Here is an 18,452-nt window from a genome sequence, read left to right on the forward strand (position 1 = left end):
TGGTAGATAAGAAGGTAGCCTTTTTATTTTTGAGACAGAGTCTCACTCTGTTGCCCAGGCTGGAGTGCAGTGGCACAATCTTGGCTCACTGCAACCTCCGCCTCCTGAGTTCAAGTGATTCTCATGCCTCAGCCTTCCGAGTAGTTGGGGTTACAGGCGTGCACCACCATGCCCAGCTAATTTTTGTATTTTTAGTAGAGATGGGGTTTCACCATGTTGGCCAGGCTGGTCTCAAATTTCTGACCTCAAGCAGTCCACCTGCCTCAACTTCCTAAAGTGCTGGGATTGGGCATGAGCCATGGCGTCCAGCTGGATAACCTTTTTTGTAAGTTGTAAAATTTTTCTACTTTTTTTTTTTTTTTCCAGTGCAGGTGCATATCTTGGTTAAGACAGTCTTTTTCAAGTTAAGAAGATTCAGTTTCTAGTTGGTTAAGAATTGTATTCAGGGGCCAGGCGTGGTGAGTCACGCCTGTAATCCCAGCACTTTGGGAGGCCAAGGCGGGTGGATCATGAGGTCGGGAGATCAAGACCATCCTGACTAACACGGTGAAGCCCCATCTCTACGAAAAATACAAAAAATTAGCCGGGTGTGGTGGCGGGCACCTGTAGTCCCAGCTACTTGGGAGGCTGAGACAGGAGAATGGCGTGAACCCAGGAGGCGGAGCTTGCAGTGAGCCGAGATAGCGCCACTGCACTCCAGCCTGGGCGACAGAGCAAGACTCCGTCTCAAAAAAAAAAAAAAGATTTGTATTCAGGAATGAATTTTGAATTTCATCAAATGCTTTTATAACCTTTTGGGGATGAGTCTATGTTTTTCCCACTCACCTTCCTCTTGAAGCTGTTAATGCAGTAAATCAGGTGTCCCCAACCCCAGGCTGGCTGTGGCCTCTTAAGAACCAGACCTCACTGCAGGAGATGAGTGGCCAGCAGGTGAGTTAGCATGACCACCTGAGTTCCACCACCTGTCCATCAGGTGGCAGTATTAGATTCTCATAGGAGTGCAAACCCTGCTGTGAATTGCACATGTGAGGGATCTAGGTTTCCCTCGTAATGAGAATCTAATGCCTGATGATCTGAGATGGAACAGTTTCATCCCGAAACCACCCCTACCCCCCAGCTGTGGAAAATTGTCTTCCACAAAACTAGTTCCTGGGGCCAAAAAGTTTGGGGACTGCTCTAATAAATTATATTAATATATATTAATAGCTCATCAGTGCTGGGCCATGTTTGTTTTCGGGGATAACCCTGAGTTGTCATGATATGTTGGTTTTAGACATCGTTGTCCATTTTGATATTGGAGTTATTCACAGGCTAGCTGGGAGCTTCTTAGTTTTTGCAAATGTTCGCTGGCAAAGGGTGGCCCCATGGGAGTTGGTCGGCCTCTCTGGGAAGATGTCTGGGACCCAGACCTCAGCTGTGTTTTTACTTTGTTCCATGACTGCTCATCTCTCCACATTCTTACTTGGCTTCATCTGCAGATTCATTGTTCTCCTGGAAAAGTGTCCATTTCATGAGATTTTCAGAATTTTTAGAAGAAGTAATAGATACTGTTTTCTCTTGATCTGCTATTCTATGTCACTTCTCTTTTATTGATGTTTTGTGTGTGTTTTCTCTTTTTCTTGATCATACTTGCCAAAGGTTATCTATTTTACCAGGATTTTGTTTGTTTGCTTGTTTATTTTTGCTAAATAACTAGATTTGGGTTTTATTAATTAAAAAGTGCCTCTTTTTCTGCAAATGGAGAGAGACAATGGAGTTGGGAAGCCTGGGCCTGGTGCTCAGGGGAAGGCACTGTGCCATGCAGCCCCTGCACCCCGGAGGCTTTGGGGTCCTCTGCGGAGTGACTTAACAGACAGGCTGGAAGCACAGCCTGAGGGGCTGGGCCTCCCCATTGGGTTGACATCAGCAGGACCAAGGAAACCAGGAAGCACACACACAAGGCAGGGACCTTGAGGCCAGAAGGAGAGAAGGAGGCAAGGGCCGGGTCTTGGAGGGCCTGTCTGTCCTACTAGGCTTGTGCGGATGTGTAAGGAGCTGTCGCTGTTATTACAGTGTTGGGGGAGTTTCCTGGGACTTTCTTTGTAGCCAAATACAAAGTCAGTGTTTCTCATCTTTCCAATGAGTATTGGGGGAAATGTGTCTTCCTTGTTGAGTTCCGAGTTCTGTAACTTTATGTGCTGCATAAAGAAGTTTTACAGCTGGGCACAATGGCTCATGCCTATAATCCCAGCACTTTGGGAGGCTGAGGCGGGTGGATCATCTGAGGTCAGGAGTTCGAGATCAGTCTGGCCAACCAGGTGAAACCCCGTCTCTACTAAAAATACAAAAATTAGCCAGGCATGGTGGCGGGCGCTTGGAATCCCAGCTACTTAGGAGGCTGAAGCAGGAGAATCGCTTGAAACTGGTAGGCCGAGGTTGCAGTGAGCCAAGATTGTGCCATTGCACTCCAGCCTGGGTGACAAGAGCAAAATTCCATCTCAGGGAAAAAGAAAAAAGTTTCCCTCAGTGACCGACTGACTCCATGTATGATGGTGGGGCCATAAGATTGTAATGGAGCTGAAAAATTTCTGTTACTTCATGAGTAACAGAAGCCATTTAATGTAGCACAATTACTTTTTAAAAATAAAAATATTTTCATAAATTTAATGCAGCCTAACTGTACTGTATTTATAAAGTTTATGGTAGTGTGGTCATGTCCTAGACCTTCACATTCACCCACCACTCGCTCACTGACTTACCCAGAGCAACTGCCAGTCCCGCCAGCTCCACTCACAGTGCATGCCCTAGACAGGTGGACTTCTTCTTCTTGTTGTTTTTGAGACGGAGTCTCGCTCTGTCGCCCAGGCTGGAGTGCAGTGGCGCGATCTCGGCTCACTGCAAGCTCCACCTCCCGAGTTCATGCCATTCTTCTGCCTCAGCCTCCCAAGTTGCTGGGACCACAGGCGTCCGCCACCACATCCGGCTAATTTTTTGTATTTTTTAGTAGAGACGGGGTTTCACTGTGTTAGCCAGGCTGCTCTCAAACTCCTGACCTCGTGATCTGCCCACCTCAGCCTCCCAAAGTGCTGGGATTACAGCTGTGAGCCACCGCACCTGGCCTAAAAATCTTTTATACTGAATTTTTACTGTACCTTTCCTATGTTTAGATGCACAAATATTTTGCATTGTGTTACAGTTGCCTATAGTACATAGTACAGTCTATATACTGTACATATACATATACATGTGACTACATGCTGTGCAGGTTTTTCCAGCCAAGGGGTGATGGGCTGTCCCAGAGAGCCAAGGTGTGGAGGCGGCCATTCCATGTAGGTTTGTGTAGGTGCACGCTGCGATGTCTACACAATGATGACATCACCGAATGGCACATTTCTCAGAATGTTTCTGTCCTTAAGCAATGCATGGCTGTTTGTCTTTAAATCAGACTTCCTAATCATATGATTGAAATTCTCTTTGGCCTTTTTTTTCTTCTTCATCTGTCAGTTTGAGAGTTCTGTTACACAAACAGCGTTCCCACTCAACTGACCCTTATTTCTTGTTCCGTAGAGATGAACGGTCTCAACTCTTTTAACTGAGTCATTTAGTTTTTAGCTCCATATTTAGCCATGAGGTGTGTTGATTGCTCCCTCTTGGTTGTCAATTGCCGCCTACGCCTTATTGACAGAGCGCGGGCTCACCGTGGATGAAGATTCTGCTCCCGTACCCCCCAAGTCAGTTCCCATGCATGTCCTACTCCCGCCTTCCCGGAGAGTGTGTGTCCTGATTTTACTGGGTTACCACTGTTACAGCTGAGCCCCTACACTCACAGCCAGATCACGGGCTCCACAATACAGCTGAACCCCCACACTCGCAGCCAGATCACGGGCTCCACAATACAGCTGAACCCCCACACTCGCAGCCAGATCACGGGCTCCACAATGGCTGTTCCTTGTCAGCATACCCTTTTTGAGTTAAAAATGTTACTTTGTTTGCTTAATGTTTACACGCTTATCTCTGAGTCAGCACCGTGCGTTCTGCCGGTATCTAAAACTCAGCTTGGGCACTCCTGAATTCCACCTGCAGAACTCTTTCAGAGCTACTTAGTCTGCTCTGTTGAGACCAAGGAGTAGAGCTGCCATCCTGAGACTCCCTCCCCACTACCCCCGCTTCTCCTGGAACTCCTGAAGTGACCTTTTGTTTTCTGATCTCCCTTTCTTTTTTTTCTTTTTTTTGAGACGGAGTCTCGCTCTGTCGCCCAGGCTGGAGTGCAGGGGCGCGATCTCGGCTCACTGCCAGCTCCGCCTCCCGGGTTCACGCCTTTCTCCTGCCTCAGCCTCCTGAGTAGCTGGGACTACAGGCGCCTGCTACCACGCCCGGCTAGTTTTTTTTGTATTTTTTAGTAGAGACGGTGTTTCACCATGTTAGCCAGGATGGTCTCGATCTCCTGACCTCATGATCCACCCGTCTCGGCCTCCCAAAGTGCTGGGATTACAGGCGTGAGCCACCGCGCCCGGCCCTGATCTCCCTTTCTTTTTCCTCCTATCTCTTGCTCTGTTTTCTGGGGAGGTTTCCTCGTTGTTGACATCCAGCAGTTGTGTGAAAGATTTTGTTTTGCTGTTGAACTCTTAACTCCATGAGCCCCCTTTGTCTTCCATGCACCTCGTTCTTGGCGTCCTGTTCTCATTTCATTCATGGACACAGCAATTTCTCTACCTCCCCAAGGACATTAATGGTAGGCTTTAGTTTTCTTCTTCCTCCACCATACCTGTATTCCTTCCAAGTTGCTTTTTTTTTGAGATGGGAGTCTCGCTTTGTTGCCCAGACTGGAGTACAATGGCATGATCTCAGCTCACTGCAACCTCCACCTCCCGGGTTCAAGCAATTCTCCTGCTTCAGCCTCCCGAGTAGCTGGGATTACGGGCATGTGACACCATGTCCGGCTAATTTTTGTATTTATAGTAGAGATGGGGTTTCACCATGTTGGCCAGGCAGGTCTCCAACTCCTGACCTCAAGTGATCTGCCCACCTCAGCCTTCCCAGAGTGTTGGGATTACAGGGGTGAGCCACTGTGCCCGACCTTTTTTTCTTCTTCTTTTTTTTTTTTTTTGAGACAGTCTCACTCTTGTCAGCCAGGCTGGAGTGCAGTGGCATGATCTCGACTCACTGCAACCTCTGCCTCCCAGATTCAAGTGATTCTCCTTCCTCAGCCTCCTAAGTAGCTGGAATTACAGGCTCGTGCCACCATGCCTGGCTAAATTTTATATTTTTAGTAGAGACGGGGTTTCACCATGTTGGCCAGGCTGTTCTCAAACTCTTGACCTCAGGTGATCCACCCGCCCCAGCCTCCCAGAATGCTGGGATTACAGGCGTGGGCCACCATGCCCCACCCCAAGTTGCTTTTAATTTTATGTTTGTTTGTTTGTTTTGGTTCTGGATTGCATCTTATAGGCCGCCTTTAGATATCTGGGGTCCCTCAGACCACCCCCAGCCAGGTTCACTAGGAGGCCTCAGGACGTGGCAGGAGGTGACACAGAGCACGGTCAGCACAGGGCAGGGCGCGGGGCAGAGTCTGGAGCAAACAGGTGTGAGCTTCCAGCATCCTTTCCACATGCAGCCCACGGGACACGCTCCGTTGCCCAGCATTGTGTCGACATGAGTGAAATGTCCCAACCAGGGAAACCCTTCAGAACCTCAGCGCCAAGGGCCATTCCGGGGCTGGTCTCACAGCAGCCTTTGCCTGGTTCTTGCTCCCAGTGTCCGGGCACAGCTGAGGCCCAGACTCTTGTGTCACCCTCTGCCGGGGGAGGGAGGCACAGTTGCCTCGGTACGGGGAGCTGGTGGTGGAAGCTGGGGAGTGACTGCTGCTGCCTTGTTTGTGTCCATAATGTTTGCTTGCCATATACCTGTCACTCAGCTTGTCTCATGTATTTTTTCTTTTTTTTTTTTGAGACAGAGTTTCGCTCTTGTTGTCCAGGCTGGACAGTGATGCGATCTCAGCTCACAGCAACCCCCGCCTCCCAGGTTCAAGCGATTCTCCTGCCTCAGCCTCCCGAGTAGCTGGGATTACAGGCACGTGCCACCATGCTGGGCTAATTTAATATTTTTAGTAAAGACGGGGTTTCTCCATGGTGGTCAGACTGGTCTTGAACTCCCGACCTTAGGTGATCCGCCCAGCTCAGCCTCCCAAAGTGCTAGGATTATAGGTGCGAGCCACTGCACCCGACTATCTTATGTATTTTTAATGGCTTTTTAAATATATAATGCAGTGCTGAGCGCAGTGGCTCACGCCTGTAATCCCAGCTCTTTGGGAGGCCAAGGTGGGCATATCACCTGAGGTCAGGAATTTGAGACCAGCCTGGACAATGTGGTGAAACCCCATCTCTACTAAGAATACAAAACAATTAGCCAGGCGTGGTGGTGGGCGCCTGTAATCCCAGCTACTTAGGAGGCTGAGGCACGAGAACTGCTTGAACCTGGGAGGCAGAGGTTGTGGTGAGCTGAGATCACACCACTGCACTCCAGCCTGGCGACAGAGTGAGACTCGGTTATCGAAAACAAAAAAAGAAAAAGAAAGATATTCACATGCTATTCAGATCACTCCAAGTGTGCAATTCTGTGGGTTTAGTATATTCATAGCACTGTGCACCCATCATTACAATTCATTTTAGAACATTTATCTTTTGTGGCACAATCACAGCCTCAGCCCCCCCTAGACTCAGGTGATCCTCCCACCTCAGCCTCCTCAGCTGGGACTACAAATGCACACCACCACAACTGGCTAATTTATTTATTTATTTTTTTTTTTTTTTTTTTTTTTTTTTTTTTTAGAGACGGAGTCTCGCTCTGTCACCTGGGCTGGAGTGCAGTGGCCGGATCTCAGCTCACTGCAAGCTCCGCCTCCCGGGTTCACGCCATTCTCCTGCCTCAGCCTCCCAAGTAGCTGGGACTACAGGCGGCCGCCACCTCGCCCGGCTAGTTTTTTGTATTTTTTAGTAGAGACGGGGTTTCACCATGTTAGCCAGGATGGTCTTGATCTCCTGACCTCGTGATCCGCCCGTCTTGGCCTCCCAAAGTGCTGGGATTACAGGCTTGAGCCACCGCGCCCGGCCAGGCTAATTTTTTCATTTGTTTGTTTTTGATTTGGGTTTTTTTTTTAAGAGAGGGTCTCGTTCCATCACCTAGGCTGGAATCCAGTAGCAAGATCTTGGCTCACTGCAACCTCTGCCTCGCAGGCTCGAGCGATCCTCCCACCTCACCCTCCCTAGTAGCTGGGGCCACAGGCGTGCACCACCACGCCCAGCTGTTTTTTTGGGGGGTTTTTTTTGTATTTTTAGTAGAGATGGGCTCTTGCCACCTTGCCCAGGCAGGTCTTGAACTCCTGAACTCAAGCAATATACCCACTTGGGCCTCCCAAAATGCTGGGATTACAGGCATGAGCCACCGCACACGGCTAATTGATTTGTATATTTTGTAGAGACAAGGTTTTGCCATGTTGCCCAGGCTGGTCTCGAACTCCTGGACTTAAGCAGTCCTCCTGCCCTGGCCTCCCAGAGTGCTGGACTTACAGGCGTGAGCCACAACCCCTGGCTAGAACATTTTTTATACCCCAGAAAGATACCTGGTACCCTTTAATTGTCAGCCCCAACTTCCATCTTCCCCAACCCCTGGCTACTACTAATCTACCTTCTCTGCGGATTGCCTGTCCTGTCCTGAGCATGTCCTAGAATTGGGGCCATAGACTGTCACTTAGTGTAAGGTTTCCAGGGTATATCCAACTTGGAGCATGCCTCAGGCCTCACTCCTTTGCATGGCTGAATTATTCCATTGATGATGTGCTGTATTTTGTTTATCCATTCCTCATTGATGGGCAAGTTGGTTGTTACTGAATCTTGGCTGTTCAGAAGAATACTGTGCCTCGCGTGGTGGCTCACGCCTGTAATCCCAACACTTTGTGGGGCTGAGGCAGGAGATCGCTTGAGCCCAGGAGTTCAAGACCAGCCTGGGCAACATAGCAAAACCTGTTTCTACAAAAAATACAGAAAGTAACCAGGCTTGGGGATGCATGCCTGTAGTCCCAGCTACTGGAGAGGGTGAGGTGGGAGCATCACTTGAGCCTGGGAGCCGGAGGTTGCAGTGAGCAGTGATCATGCCACTGCACTCCAGCCTGGGTGACAGAGAGACCCTGTCTCAAAATAAATACATGAAATAATGCTGAATTGCCTCTGAAACACATTTTCAAGCAAACCTGCTGTTCTCAGCCTTCATCCACAGCCACTCACAGAGACGCTCAGGCCATGCCACGGAGCTTTTGTGGCATAAGGGCAGGCTGTTCGCCTGTCCCCGCTGCTGCATTCAGCCTCGCCCTTCCTGGGTCGGCTGTGTCAGTTCCCCGTGTGCGTCTGATTTCCAGCCCCTCGCGTTCTGTGGCTGTGTGCCACCTCTCCTCTTTCTCCTGTGGATTCATGCTGTGGACAGCATTTCTTCACTGCCATTCCGGTGGGGGGCCGTGCAGGAGCCACCGCGCCATCCTCACCCGGGAGGCCTCACCTCAGAGCTCTGTGCCGGGTTGCTTGCTGGGTGACAAGATTTTCATCTACATTTTATCTTTTTAAAAATTTTTTTACTGTTTTATTTTATTATTACTTTTTTTTAGACAGAGCTTTGCACTGTCGCCCGGGCTGGAGTGCAGCAGTGCGATCTCGGCTCACTGCAGCCTCCACCTCCTGGGCTCAAGCGATTCTCCCACATCACCCTCCCAAGTAGCTGAGACTACAGGCATGCAGGACCACTCCCAGCTAATTTTTTGTATTTTTAATAGAGATGGGGATCTCACTTTGTTGCTCAGGCTGGTCTCAAACTCATGGCCTCAAGTGATCGACCTGCCTCGGCTTCCCAAAGTGCTGTGGTTATAAGTGTGAGCCATCATGCCTGGCCAGTTTTTCCTTTTAAGAAACATGATATTTGGGATTATTGTTTCTCTGTAGTGTGAGGTAGCAGTCCCATTTTCCCTTTTTCCCCGTACAGATGTCCTGAGGCCCTTGTTAAGCACTGTGGCCTTGCTGACTGCTGTTTGGGGCATTTCCCCTCCTTGGCTGTCAGGATTGATGCTGCCGGCCATAGCCTCAGACCTGGTGTCTGCACGTGGATGCAGAGGCACCCGGTTGTTCCCCCTCGCTCTGGAGGACTGGGCTGGAACCCCTTGAAGAGAGTGAGGCTTGTATTGGGGAAGTGAGGCCTTGCCTTAGCTACTCCGTGGCATCTGGGGAATCAGGCTGGGATGGGACGTGTGAGTGTCTTTACTGTTTGTGTGGGTGTTGGTGGGCATGGCCCAGACTGCAGGCCCCACAGAGGGTGGCAATGCCTTCGTGAGCTGTGGACTGAGTGTGGTGGAACCTGTGGGCTGCCGAGGGTCCCGGGCCGGCTTGCCCCAGGGACAGCTTGTCGCTCATGTCCGGTGACTGAGCAGTGGTGGCAGACCCCAGGGGAGAACTGAGCGTGTTTGAAGAGACTCATGTGACTCTTTGGGGGAGGGCCTGCGGGGTCCCCAGGCTCCTCCTGACCTGCACCTTCCCCGTGCTGTGTGTGTCTGTGCTTTATAACTTCAGGGCCCCGTGCGGTCTGTGCAGCACGTGCCTTGCGGCAGCCCTGAAAAGAGGCAGGTCCAGGCCCAGGCCCCATTTTACAGTGAGGCTCAGAGAGGCCCCCGGCCTGGCAGAGCCTCCCCAGCTTCCTGCCTTACGTGGGTGGCTGTGGACCTAACTTCGCAGCTGGAGCTGCCGCTGGCGACCTGTGATGTGAGCTTGAGCATCTTTTCACGTCCTTGCTGGGCCATCCTCCAGCGAGGTGCCTGTTCAGGTCTGGTGACCATCTTCCACTGTGCCTTTTCTGGCTGACAGGTCAGGGTTCTTTATATAATTTGAATAAAGCTCTTTGTTAGCTAAATGTGTTGCAAATAGCTTTTTCAGTTTGCGATTATCTTTTGAGTTTTACAAATTGTTTTTGAAGAACAGAGGTTCTGGATTTTATGTGGTTCAGTTTGCCAGTCTCTTCCTTTATGGATTCTGTTTTTAATGTGTCCTAGTTAAGCATCTTTCCTTACTAACAGGTCAAAATATGTATTCTGAATTTTTCTGGAAGCTTCACAGTTCAACCTAAAATCTTTCCTTTAGATCATTAATCCACCTGGGGTTGAGTTGGTGTGTATAGTGTGAGGTGCTGTCCCCTCTCCTTGTTCTCAGATGAGAGCCGGCTGCCCTGCACCCTGCCTGAAGAGCCTGGCCCCCCGTTCACCCACGCATCCGCCCCCCCGAGCCCCTTAGCATCCTTTATCAGAGGTCTGCTTCTGACTCTCTCTCTGGTTCCAGGTGGTCTGTTTGTCAGTCCCTATGCCAGTATCACGCTGTCTTCATTATCATGGCCTCTACTTTTTAAAAATCATCTCCGGCCGGTCGCGATGGCTCACGCCTGTAATCCCAGCACTTTGGGAGGCCAAAGTGGGCGGATCACGAGGTCAGGAGATCGAGACCATCCGGGCTGATACGGTGAAACCCCGTCTCTACTAAAAATACAAAAAAATCAGCTGGGCGTGGTGGCGGGCACCTGTAGTCCCAGCTGCTGGGGAGGCTGAGGCAGGAGAATGGCGTGAACCTGGGAGGCAGAGCTTGCAGTGAGCCAAGATCGCGCCACTGCACTCCAGCCTGGGAGACAGAGCGAGACTCCATCTCAAAAAAATAATAAATAAAAATAAAAATCATCTCTATTGAGGTATACTTTATATGGAATAAATGCATACACTTCAAGTGTGCAGTTTGATACATTTGGACAAGCATATATAATCTTGTAATGCCGCCCCAGTCAAGACAGAACAGTCCCAGCACCCTAGAAAGTCCCTGTGCTCCACAGGCGGCCCCTGCTGCCCTCTCACATCCCCGGGCCCGGTTTCTGCCACTGCAGACCAAGCAGCTCTGCGTGTCCTAGTGCCCATTATCATCATTCGAGTAGCTCTGTGTGTCTAGTGCCCATTGTCATCATTCGAGCAGTTCAGTGTGTCCTAGCACTCCTCCTCATCAGCCGAGCAGCTCTGCATGTCCTAGCACTCCTCCTCATCGGCGGAGCCACAGCACAGGCACTTATTTGTTTCCGGTCTCCTTCCCTCACTGAAACGCTCTCGAGATTGATGCGTTCTGCTGCATGTGCCGTGTCTGCTTGTTGCTGTGTGGTGGTCCACCAGTGAGTGTGTCAGTTTTGTTTATCCTTTCTATTGATGGATATTTATTTGATTTGTTTCCAGTTCCGGGCTATTATGAATGAAGCTGTAAGCATGTGTAGACCTAACTTTGTGTGGACACGTTTTTTTTTTTTTCTCTTGGGTGCATACCTGGGATTGGAACTGCTGGTTCTGTAGTAAGCACCAATCTCTTCCAGAGTGGCTGTCCCCTTTGACACCCCAGCAAGGTTGTCCCACAGCCTTGCCAAGGGTTGGCTTTTGAGTTTTATCCTGGCCACTACAAGGTGGTGTTTCATTGTGATATTTGCACTTCCCTGCTGAGTAACGATGCTGATCATCTTTTTGTTGTACTTATTTGCCACTTGTATTTCTTGTTTTGTGAAATGAACTTCAGATCTTTTGCCCATTTGTTTGAGTGTTTGTGTTATTCCTGAGTTGTAAGAGTCTGTTGTTTGTTCTGGGTGTAAGTCCTTTATCAGGTGCACTTGCCAACAACATATTCCTATCCTGTGCTTTGCCTTTCTGTTTCCTAGACAGTTCCTTTTGAAGAACCAAATTTTTTTTTGTTTTGTTTTGTTTTGTTTTTTGAGACTTGTTGCCCAGGCTGGAGTGCAATGGTGTGATTTTGGCTCACTGCAACCTCCACCTCCCAGGTTCAAGCAATTATCCTGCCTCAGCCTCCCAAGTAGCTGGGATTACAGGCGCCCACCACCATGGCCAGCTAATTTTTTGTATTTTTAGTAAAGGCAGGGTTTCACCATGTTGGCCAGGCTGGTCTCGACCTGACGTCAGGTGGTCCACCCTCCTCAGTCTCCCAAAGCACTGGGATTACAGACGTGAACCACCATGCCCAGTCTAGAACCAAATGTTTTAATTCTGTTACCATTTCTTCTTCTCTAGTTAGTGCTTTTTGTGTCCTGTCGTAACATTTTTCACCTAGCCCAGGCAGCAAAGATTTTCACCTGCATTTTCTTCAAAAAATTTCTTAATTTACTTTAGGATACATGCTATTTGGAATTACTATTTCTAGGTGGTATGAGGTAGTAGTCACGTTTTTTCCTCATACAGATACCTCGTTTCCGGCACCATTTGTTGAAAAGAGAACCCTTAACTTACTGAAGTCTGCGGTGCTTTTGTCGAAAGTCAGCTCATTTCGTGTGTGTGGTGCTTCCCCAGGACTCTCTTCTGTCCCACTCTTCTCTAGTTCAGTCTTTTTTTTTTTTGGTGGGGGGGGATGGAGTCTCGCTCTGTCGCCCAGGCTGGAGTGCAGTGGCCGGATCTCAGCTCCCTGCAAGCTCCGCCTCCCGGGTTCCCGCCATTTTCCTGCCTCAGCCTCCCGAGTAGCCGGGACCACAGGCACCTGCCACCTCGCCCAGCTAATTTTCTGTATTTTTTTTTAGTGGAGATGGAGTTTCACCGTATTAGCCAGGATGGTCCCGATCTCCTGACCTCTTGATCCACCCTCCTCGGCCTCCCAAAGTGCTGGGATTACAGGCGTGAGCCACTGCGCCCAGCCTCTGTTTCAGTCTTTATACTGTTACCATGCTGTCTTGATCACTAGCTTTATATTGAATCAGGTGATAGAAGTTACCCAACTTTTCTTCTTTTTCTTTTTTCCAAAATTGTTTTGGCTATCCTAGGACCGTTTGCATTTCCATATGAATTTCAGAATCAGCTTGTCAGTTTCTAGAAAAATTTTCATTGGAATTACTTGACTTTCTAAATTAATTTGGGAAGAAGTGCCATCTTAGGCAAACCGAGTCTTCCAATCCAGTGCCATGGTCAATGCTCCGTTCATTTAGATCAGTCTCATCCTACATTTTCTTGTAGTTTTCAACGTATTGGTTTTGCACACATTTTGTTAAATGTATTACTAAGTATTTTGTGGTTTGGGATGCTATTATAAATGATTTTTTAATTTTCCAGTTATTTGTTGCAAGTATATAGAAGTACAGTTGGCTGTTGTATATTGATCTTGTATCATGTGACTTTGTTAAATTCATTCATTTCTGTAGTTTGTTTCTTTCTTTTCTTGCTTTTCCTTCCCTCCCTCCCTCCCTCCCTCCCTCCCTTTCTTTCTCTCCTTTTTTCTTTTTTCTTTCAATAAAGACAAGGTCTTCTGTGTTGCCCAGGCTGGAGTACTGCGGCTATTCTCTAGTGATTTTTTTCTTTTTGTTTTTCTTTTTTTTTTTGAAATGGAGTTTCTCTCTTGTTGCCCAGGCTGGAGTGCAGTGGCGCGATCTTGGCTCACTGCAACCTCCGCCTCCTGGGTTCAAGCGATTCTCCTGTCTCCGCTTCCTGAGTACCTGGGATTACAGGCATGTGCCACCACACTGGGCTAATTTTGTAGTTATTTTTTTTTCTTTGAACAGTTATTTAGAGATACGATACTTATTTTCCAAATATTTGAGAATTTTTTAAATAGATTCTATTGATCAGGATTTTTAATTCAATTCTATAAAGCCCAGACAACATACCCTCTATCTAATATTTTAGTCTGTTAAAAAATGTTGGAGACGCCAGATGCGGTGGCTCACACCTGTAATCCTAGCACTTTGGGAGGCCGAGGTGGGCAGATCACGAGGTCAGGAGATCGAGACCTTCCTGGCTAGCATGGTGAAACCCCGTCTTTACTAAAAATACAAAAAAATTAGCTGGGTGCCTGTAGTCCCAGCTGTTCGGGAGGCTGAGGCAGGAGAATGGTGTAAACCCGGGAGGCGGAGCTTGCAGTGAGCCGAGATAGCGCCACTGCACACTCCAGCCTTGGCAACAGAGCAAAACTCCATCTCAAAAAAAAAAAAAAAAAAAGTGGAGACTTATTTTATGCCCTAGTATATGGCCTAACTTCGTGAATATTTCGTGTACACTTAATGAATGTAGCATTCAATAGTATAAAAGCCCCCTCCACGGCCGGGCATGGTGGCTCAAGCCTGTAATCCCAGCACTTTGGGAGGCCGAGACGGGCAGATCACGAGGTCAGGAGTTGAGACCATCCTGGCTAACACGGTGAAACCCTGTCTCTACAAATACAAAAAACTAGCCGGGCGAGGTGGTGGGCGTCTATAGTCCCAGCTACTCGGGAGGCTGAGGCAGGAGAATGGCATAAACCTGGGAGGCGGAGCTTGCAGTGAGCTGAGATCCGGCCACTGCACTCCAGCCTGGGCAACAGAGCAAGACTCCGTCTCAAAAAAAAAAAAAAAAGCCCCCTCCACAAGCTGGAAACCCTAGGATGCCAGTGTCATGGCTCAGTCCAAGTCCAAAGGCTTCAGAACCAGGGAAACCAGTGGTGTCACTCTCAGTCCTGGGCCAAAGGCCTCAGATCCCTGAAGAGTGAGGAGGTGCTGGTGACATCTGGGAGTCCAAAGGCTGGGGGGCCTGGAGTTGTCCAAGGACAGGGGAGGAAGAGTGTATCCTAACTCCAGCAAACAGATGGACATATTTGCCTTGTCTTTGTTTTTATCATCTCTGGGCCCCCAGCCTATTGGATGGTGCCCACCCTCATGGAGGACAGATCTTCCTCACCTGGTCAGTCACCTCTGGAAACATCCTTTCAGACATACTCAAAATAATCCTTTACCAGGTTTCTAGGTGTTCCTTAATCTGGTCAATTTGACACCTAAAATTAACCATTACACCCACACCCATCCCTGGCTGCTTTCAAGTTTCTATTGTCTTGCCTTTGATTATCAGCCAAAGTTTTGCTGTGATAGAATTAGAATTTGTGCCCGCCAGGCGCGGTGGCTCAAGCCTGTAATCCCAGCACTTTGGGAGGCCGAGACGGGCGGATCACGAGGTCAGGAGATCGAGACCATCCTGGCTAACACGGTGAAACCCCGTCTCTACTAAAAATACAAAAAACTAGCTGGGCGAGGTGGCGGCACCTGTAGTCCCAGCTACTCGGGAGGCTGAGGCAGGAGAATGGCGTGAACCCGGGAGGCGGAGCTTGCAGTGAGCTGAGATCTGGCCACTGCACTCCAGCCTGGGCGACAGAGCGAGACTCTGTCTCAAAAAAAAAAAAAAAGAATTAGAATTTGTGGCTTGATATATTTTGTTAGACTCAGAAAATTGGCCATCATCTGTTCAAATATTGCTCATGTTCCATTTTCTTTCCTGTCTCCTTCTGGGGCTCTGGTTACACATGTGTTCAGTCTTTTGCAATTTTCAATGTGTCCCTTATGCTTTCATCCACAGTTTCCATTATTCTCTAGGCTTCAATGTGGATATTTCCTGCTGATCATTTTCCAGTTTACTAATCCTTTCTTCATCTGTGTCTAATCTGCTGTTTATTTCATTATTGGGGCCTTAATTTGAGTGACTGTTTTTCAGTTACAGAATTTCTATTTTAATCTTTTTGATAAATTCTATCTGCAGAAATTCTCCATATTGTCTTCTGATAACTCCAATATTGGCATCCCCTGGGTGAGGGTGGGGGAGGTGTCTGTTTCCTGTTTTTTCTTTTGATCTTATCTCCTAGTAACCTAAGGAGTTTTTCTTTTTTTCTTGGATTCTAGACATTATGTATGAAAAATTGTAGAGACAACTTGAGGCTTCATTTGATGTTATCCTCACCAAAGAGTAGTTCTGTGCTTCTGCCTGTCAGTCATGGATGGACAGCTCGTGTTCAGAAGAGACTGAGCTGGTTTGAAACTGGACTACCAGCCTGTTTCTGGTTAACCCTTACTCCTAGGATGGGACCCTTTAGGGTGCCCACCCAAAGCTGGGGTGCTTTCCTGGGCCTCTCCTTTTTTTCATTTTTTCTTTTTTAGAAACGGAGTCTTGCTCTGTTGCCCAGGCTGAGGTGCAGTGGCACGATCTCGGCTCACTGCAACCTCCACCTCCCAGGTTCAAGCAATTATCCTGCCTCAGCTTCCCGAGTAGCTGGGACTCCAGGCACATGCCACCACGCCCGGCTGGGCCTCTCCTCCTAGACGGACACCGAATTCCAGTGTTTGTCCCTCCAGCTCCATGAGTCCCAGAAGGCCTCACTCAGCTTCTCAGCCTCTTAGCTACCACATCCCTCTTAGCCTCCACCCCTTGAACCTCTCGACTTCCAGGCAGCAAAAGCATCAGGGCCAGTTGCTCCAAATTGGGTTTCACCTCCACACTTCCTTTTCTCTGGGGTGCTGGTCCTTGCTGACTTGGCGGTTCTCTGACACCTTTAAAGAAACTTCTTAAAATCTGGGTTATCTGCGAGGGGGTTGGTCAGTTACAGAGTAGTTAGCCATGGCCATAAGCATAACTCCATTTCATCCACTTCTGGTGCCCCCCACCTGACCCCCCACACATCTGGGACACTAGAGAGTGAGTGCCCATCAGAGAATTGTCTTTTGACAGTGAGCGCTCACAATCGCTGGCAAACGTTCCAGGCATACAGGGCTGACTCATTCGGGACTTAGCTGCCATAGGCTTGGATTCTTGTTGGAAACGGCTGCTATAATTTATTCTGAATTACTGTTCCACAGATGGTGTTTCTAAGCTTTCCAAGAACACACTGGACATCAGTTCTAGTTACAGTGAAAGTGGGAAGCAGTGGAGAAGGGAAGCATTAGAATCTCAGTGCTTGTCTGATCAGGAATATAATTTGTAGAGACCAAAAAAAGGTGACTTCTCCCATGCAAGTACTAACCAGGCCCAACTCTCCTTAGCTTCCGAGGTCAGACGAGATCGGGTGCGTTCAGGGTGGTATGGCCGTCGACAAAAAAAGGTGACTTCTAAATAAACAATCCCTGTGTTCACCTGGTGGTTTTCTGGAGACAGCTGAGGGGCACCTGGATTGTGACGTGCCCAGGGGCCCTGGGCTGTGTCTGTCGTCCCCTGGCAAGGACACTGCCTGGCTCACAGCCCGTGACGAGTGCGTGGCATGCGATGGGCACACGGGCATTGATTGAATCTTTTGAGATAAAACTAAGGTATTTTTGTTTCATTCTCCTGTTCAGATTACCCGGAAGTTCAGGCTGAATTCTGAAGGCAAACTTGAACAGACAGTCTCCATGGCAACCACCACACAGCCAATGACCCAGCATCTTCATGTCACCTACAAGAAGGTGACCCCGTAACCTAGAGCTTCTGGAGCCCTCAGGAGGGCCTGGCTACTGTGTCTCAACGGTTCGGCTCCTCGGCACACAGTCCCTGCAGCAGAAGTGGGTGTGGCCGGGAGCCTCTGCGGGCTCACGAGTGTTGTCCAGATGTTTCTGTACTGGCGTAGAAAAACCAAATAAAAGGCCTTTATTTTTATGGCTGAGGATTTTGATATTATCACTTGTGTAGGATGTACATTTTTTTATCTGCTGGTGTTTGTTTTCCAAAGTCTTCCTTAAGAAATTAAGAAGGAGGCTGAGTGTGGTGGCTCATGCCTGTAATCCCAGTACTATAGGAGACCAGGGTGGGTGGATCATCTGAGATCAGGAGTTCAAGACCAGCCTGGCCAACAGGGTGAAACCCCATCTCTACTTAAAATACAAAACATTAGTCGGACGTGGTGGCACGCGCCCGTAATCCCACCTACTTGGGAGGCTGAGGCAGGAGAATCGCTTGAACCCAGGAGGTGGAGGTTGCAGAGAGCCAAGATTGCACCACTGCATTCCATCCAGCCTGGGAGACAAGAGCGAGACTCTGGAAAAAAAAAAAAAAAGTAAAAGAGAAATTAAGAAGGGATGAATCTCTTTCCTTTTCTTTCTTCTGGCAGTTTTGACAAGATCTAAAATATTTGTAAATCTTCTGTAGAGTTGGCCGGGCGCAGTGGCTCACGCCTGTAATCCCAGCACTTTGGGAGGCCGAGGCTAGCAAATGGCTTGAAGCCAGGAGTTTGAGACCAGCCTGGGCAACATGGCGAAACCCGATCCCTACAAAAAAAAAAAAAACAAATATTAGCCAAGCATGGTGGTCCATGCCTGTGGTCCCAGCTACTCAGAAGGCTGAGGTGGGAGGATCCCTGGAGCTTGGAAGGTGGAGGTTGCAGTGAACCAAGATCATACCACAGAACTCCAACTTGGGCGACAGAGCAAGACCCTGTCTCCAAAAAAAAAAAGATGGCAGTCATTTTTTCATTAATTTTAAAGAGCCAAGTCTACATTTTCTTACAGATGGAGCATTCCCAAGAGGCTAGCTGTGATTTTTAACAACATCATGTAAGTAAGTTTTAGTTTGTAACTCTGTAATACAGCTTTCGTTTTTGTGGGGTTTTTTTCACTATGAAAGTTCCCAAACATACACTAAACCCTTGTACCTGTCACCCAGCTTCAGTACC

General features: G+C 48.5%; 1 protein-coding gene across 2 annotated transcripts in view; it reads left to right on the forward strand.

Annotated features, from left to right (window-relative positions):
• THAP4 (THAP domain containing 4) overlaps positions 1 to 17,461 on the forward strand; it is a 49,786-nt gene extending 32,325 nt beyond the window's left edge. Inside the window, exon 6 of one of the 2 annotated variants that reach the window (XM_033229461.1) lies at positions 17,143 to 17,461. In XM_033229461.1, the coding sequence (XP_033085352.1) occupies positions 17,143 to 17,262 (120 nt within the window). In that variant the 3' untranslated portion in view covers positions 17,263 to 17,461. The remainder of the gene's footprint in view (positions 1 to 17,142) is intronic. The other variant, XM_033229462.1, reaches the window with a different exon arrangement.
• The last annotated feature ends 991 nt before the right edge of the window (positions 17,462 to 18,452 follow it).

Source organism: Trachypithecus francoisi, unplaced genomic scaffold (genome assembly GCF_009764315.1).
Source record: "Trachypithecus francoisi isolate TF-2019V2 unplaced genomic scaffold, Tfra_2.0 Lachesis_group13, whole genome shotgun sequence".
Taxonomy (NCBI): domain Eukaryota; kingdom Metazoa; phylum Chordata; class Mammalia; order Primates; family Cercopithecidae; genus Trachypithecus; species Trachypithecus francoisi.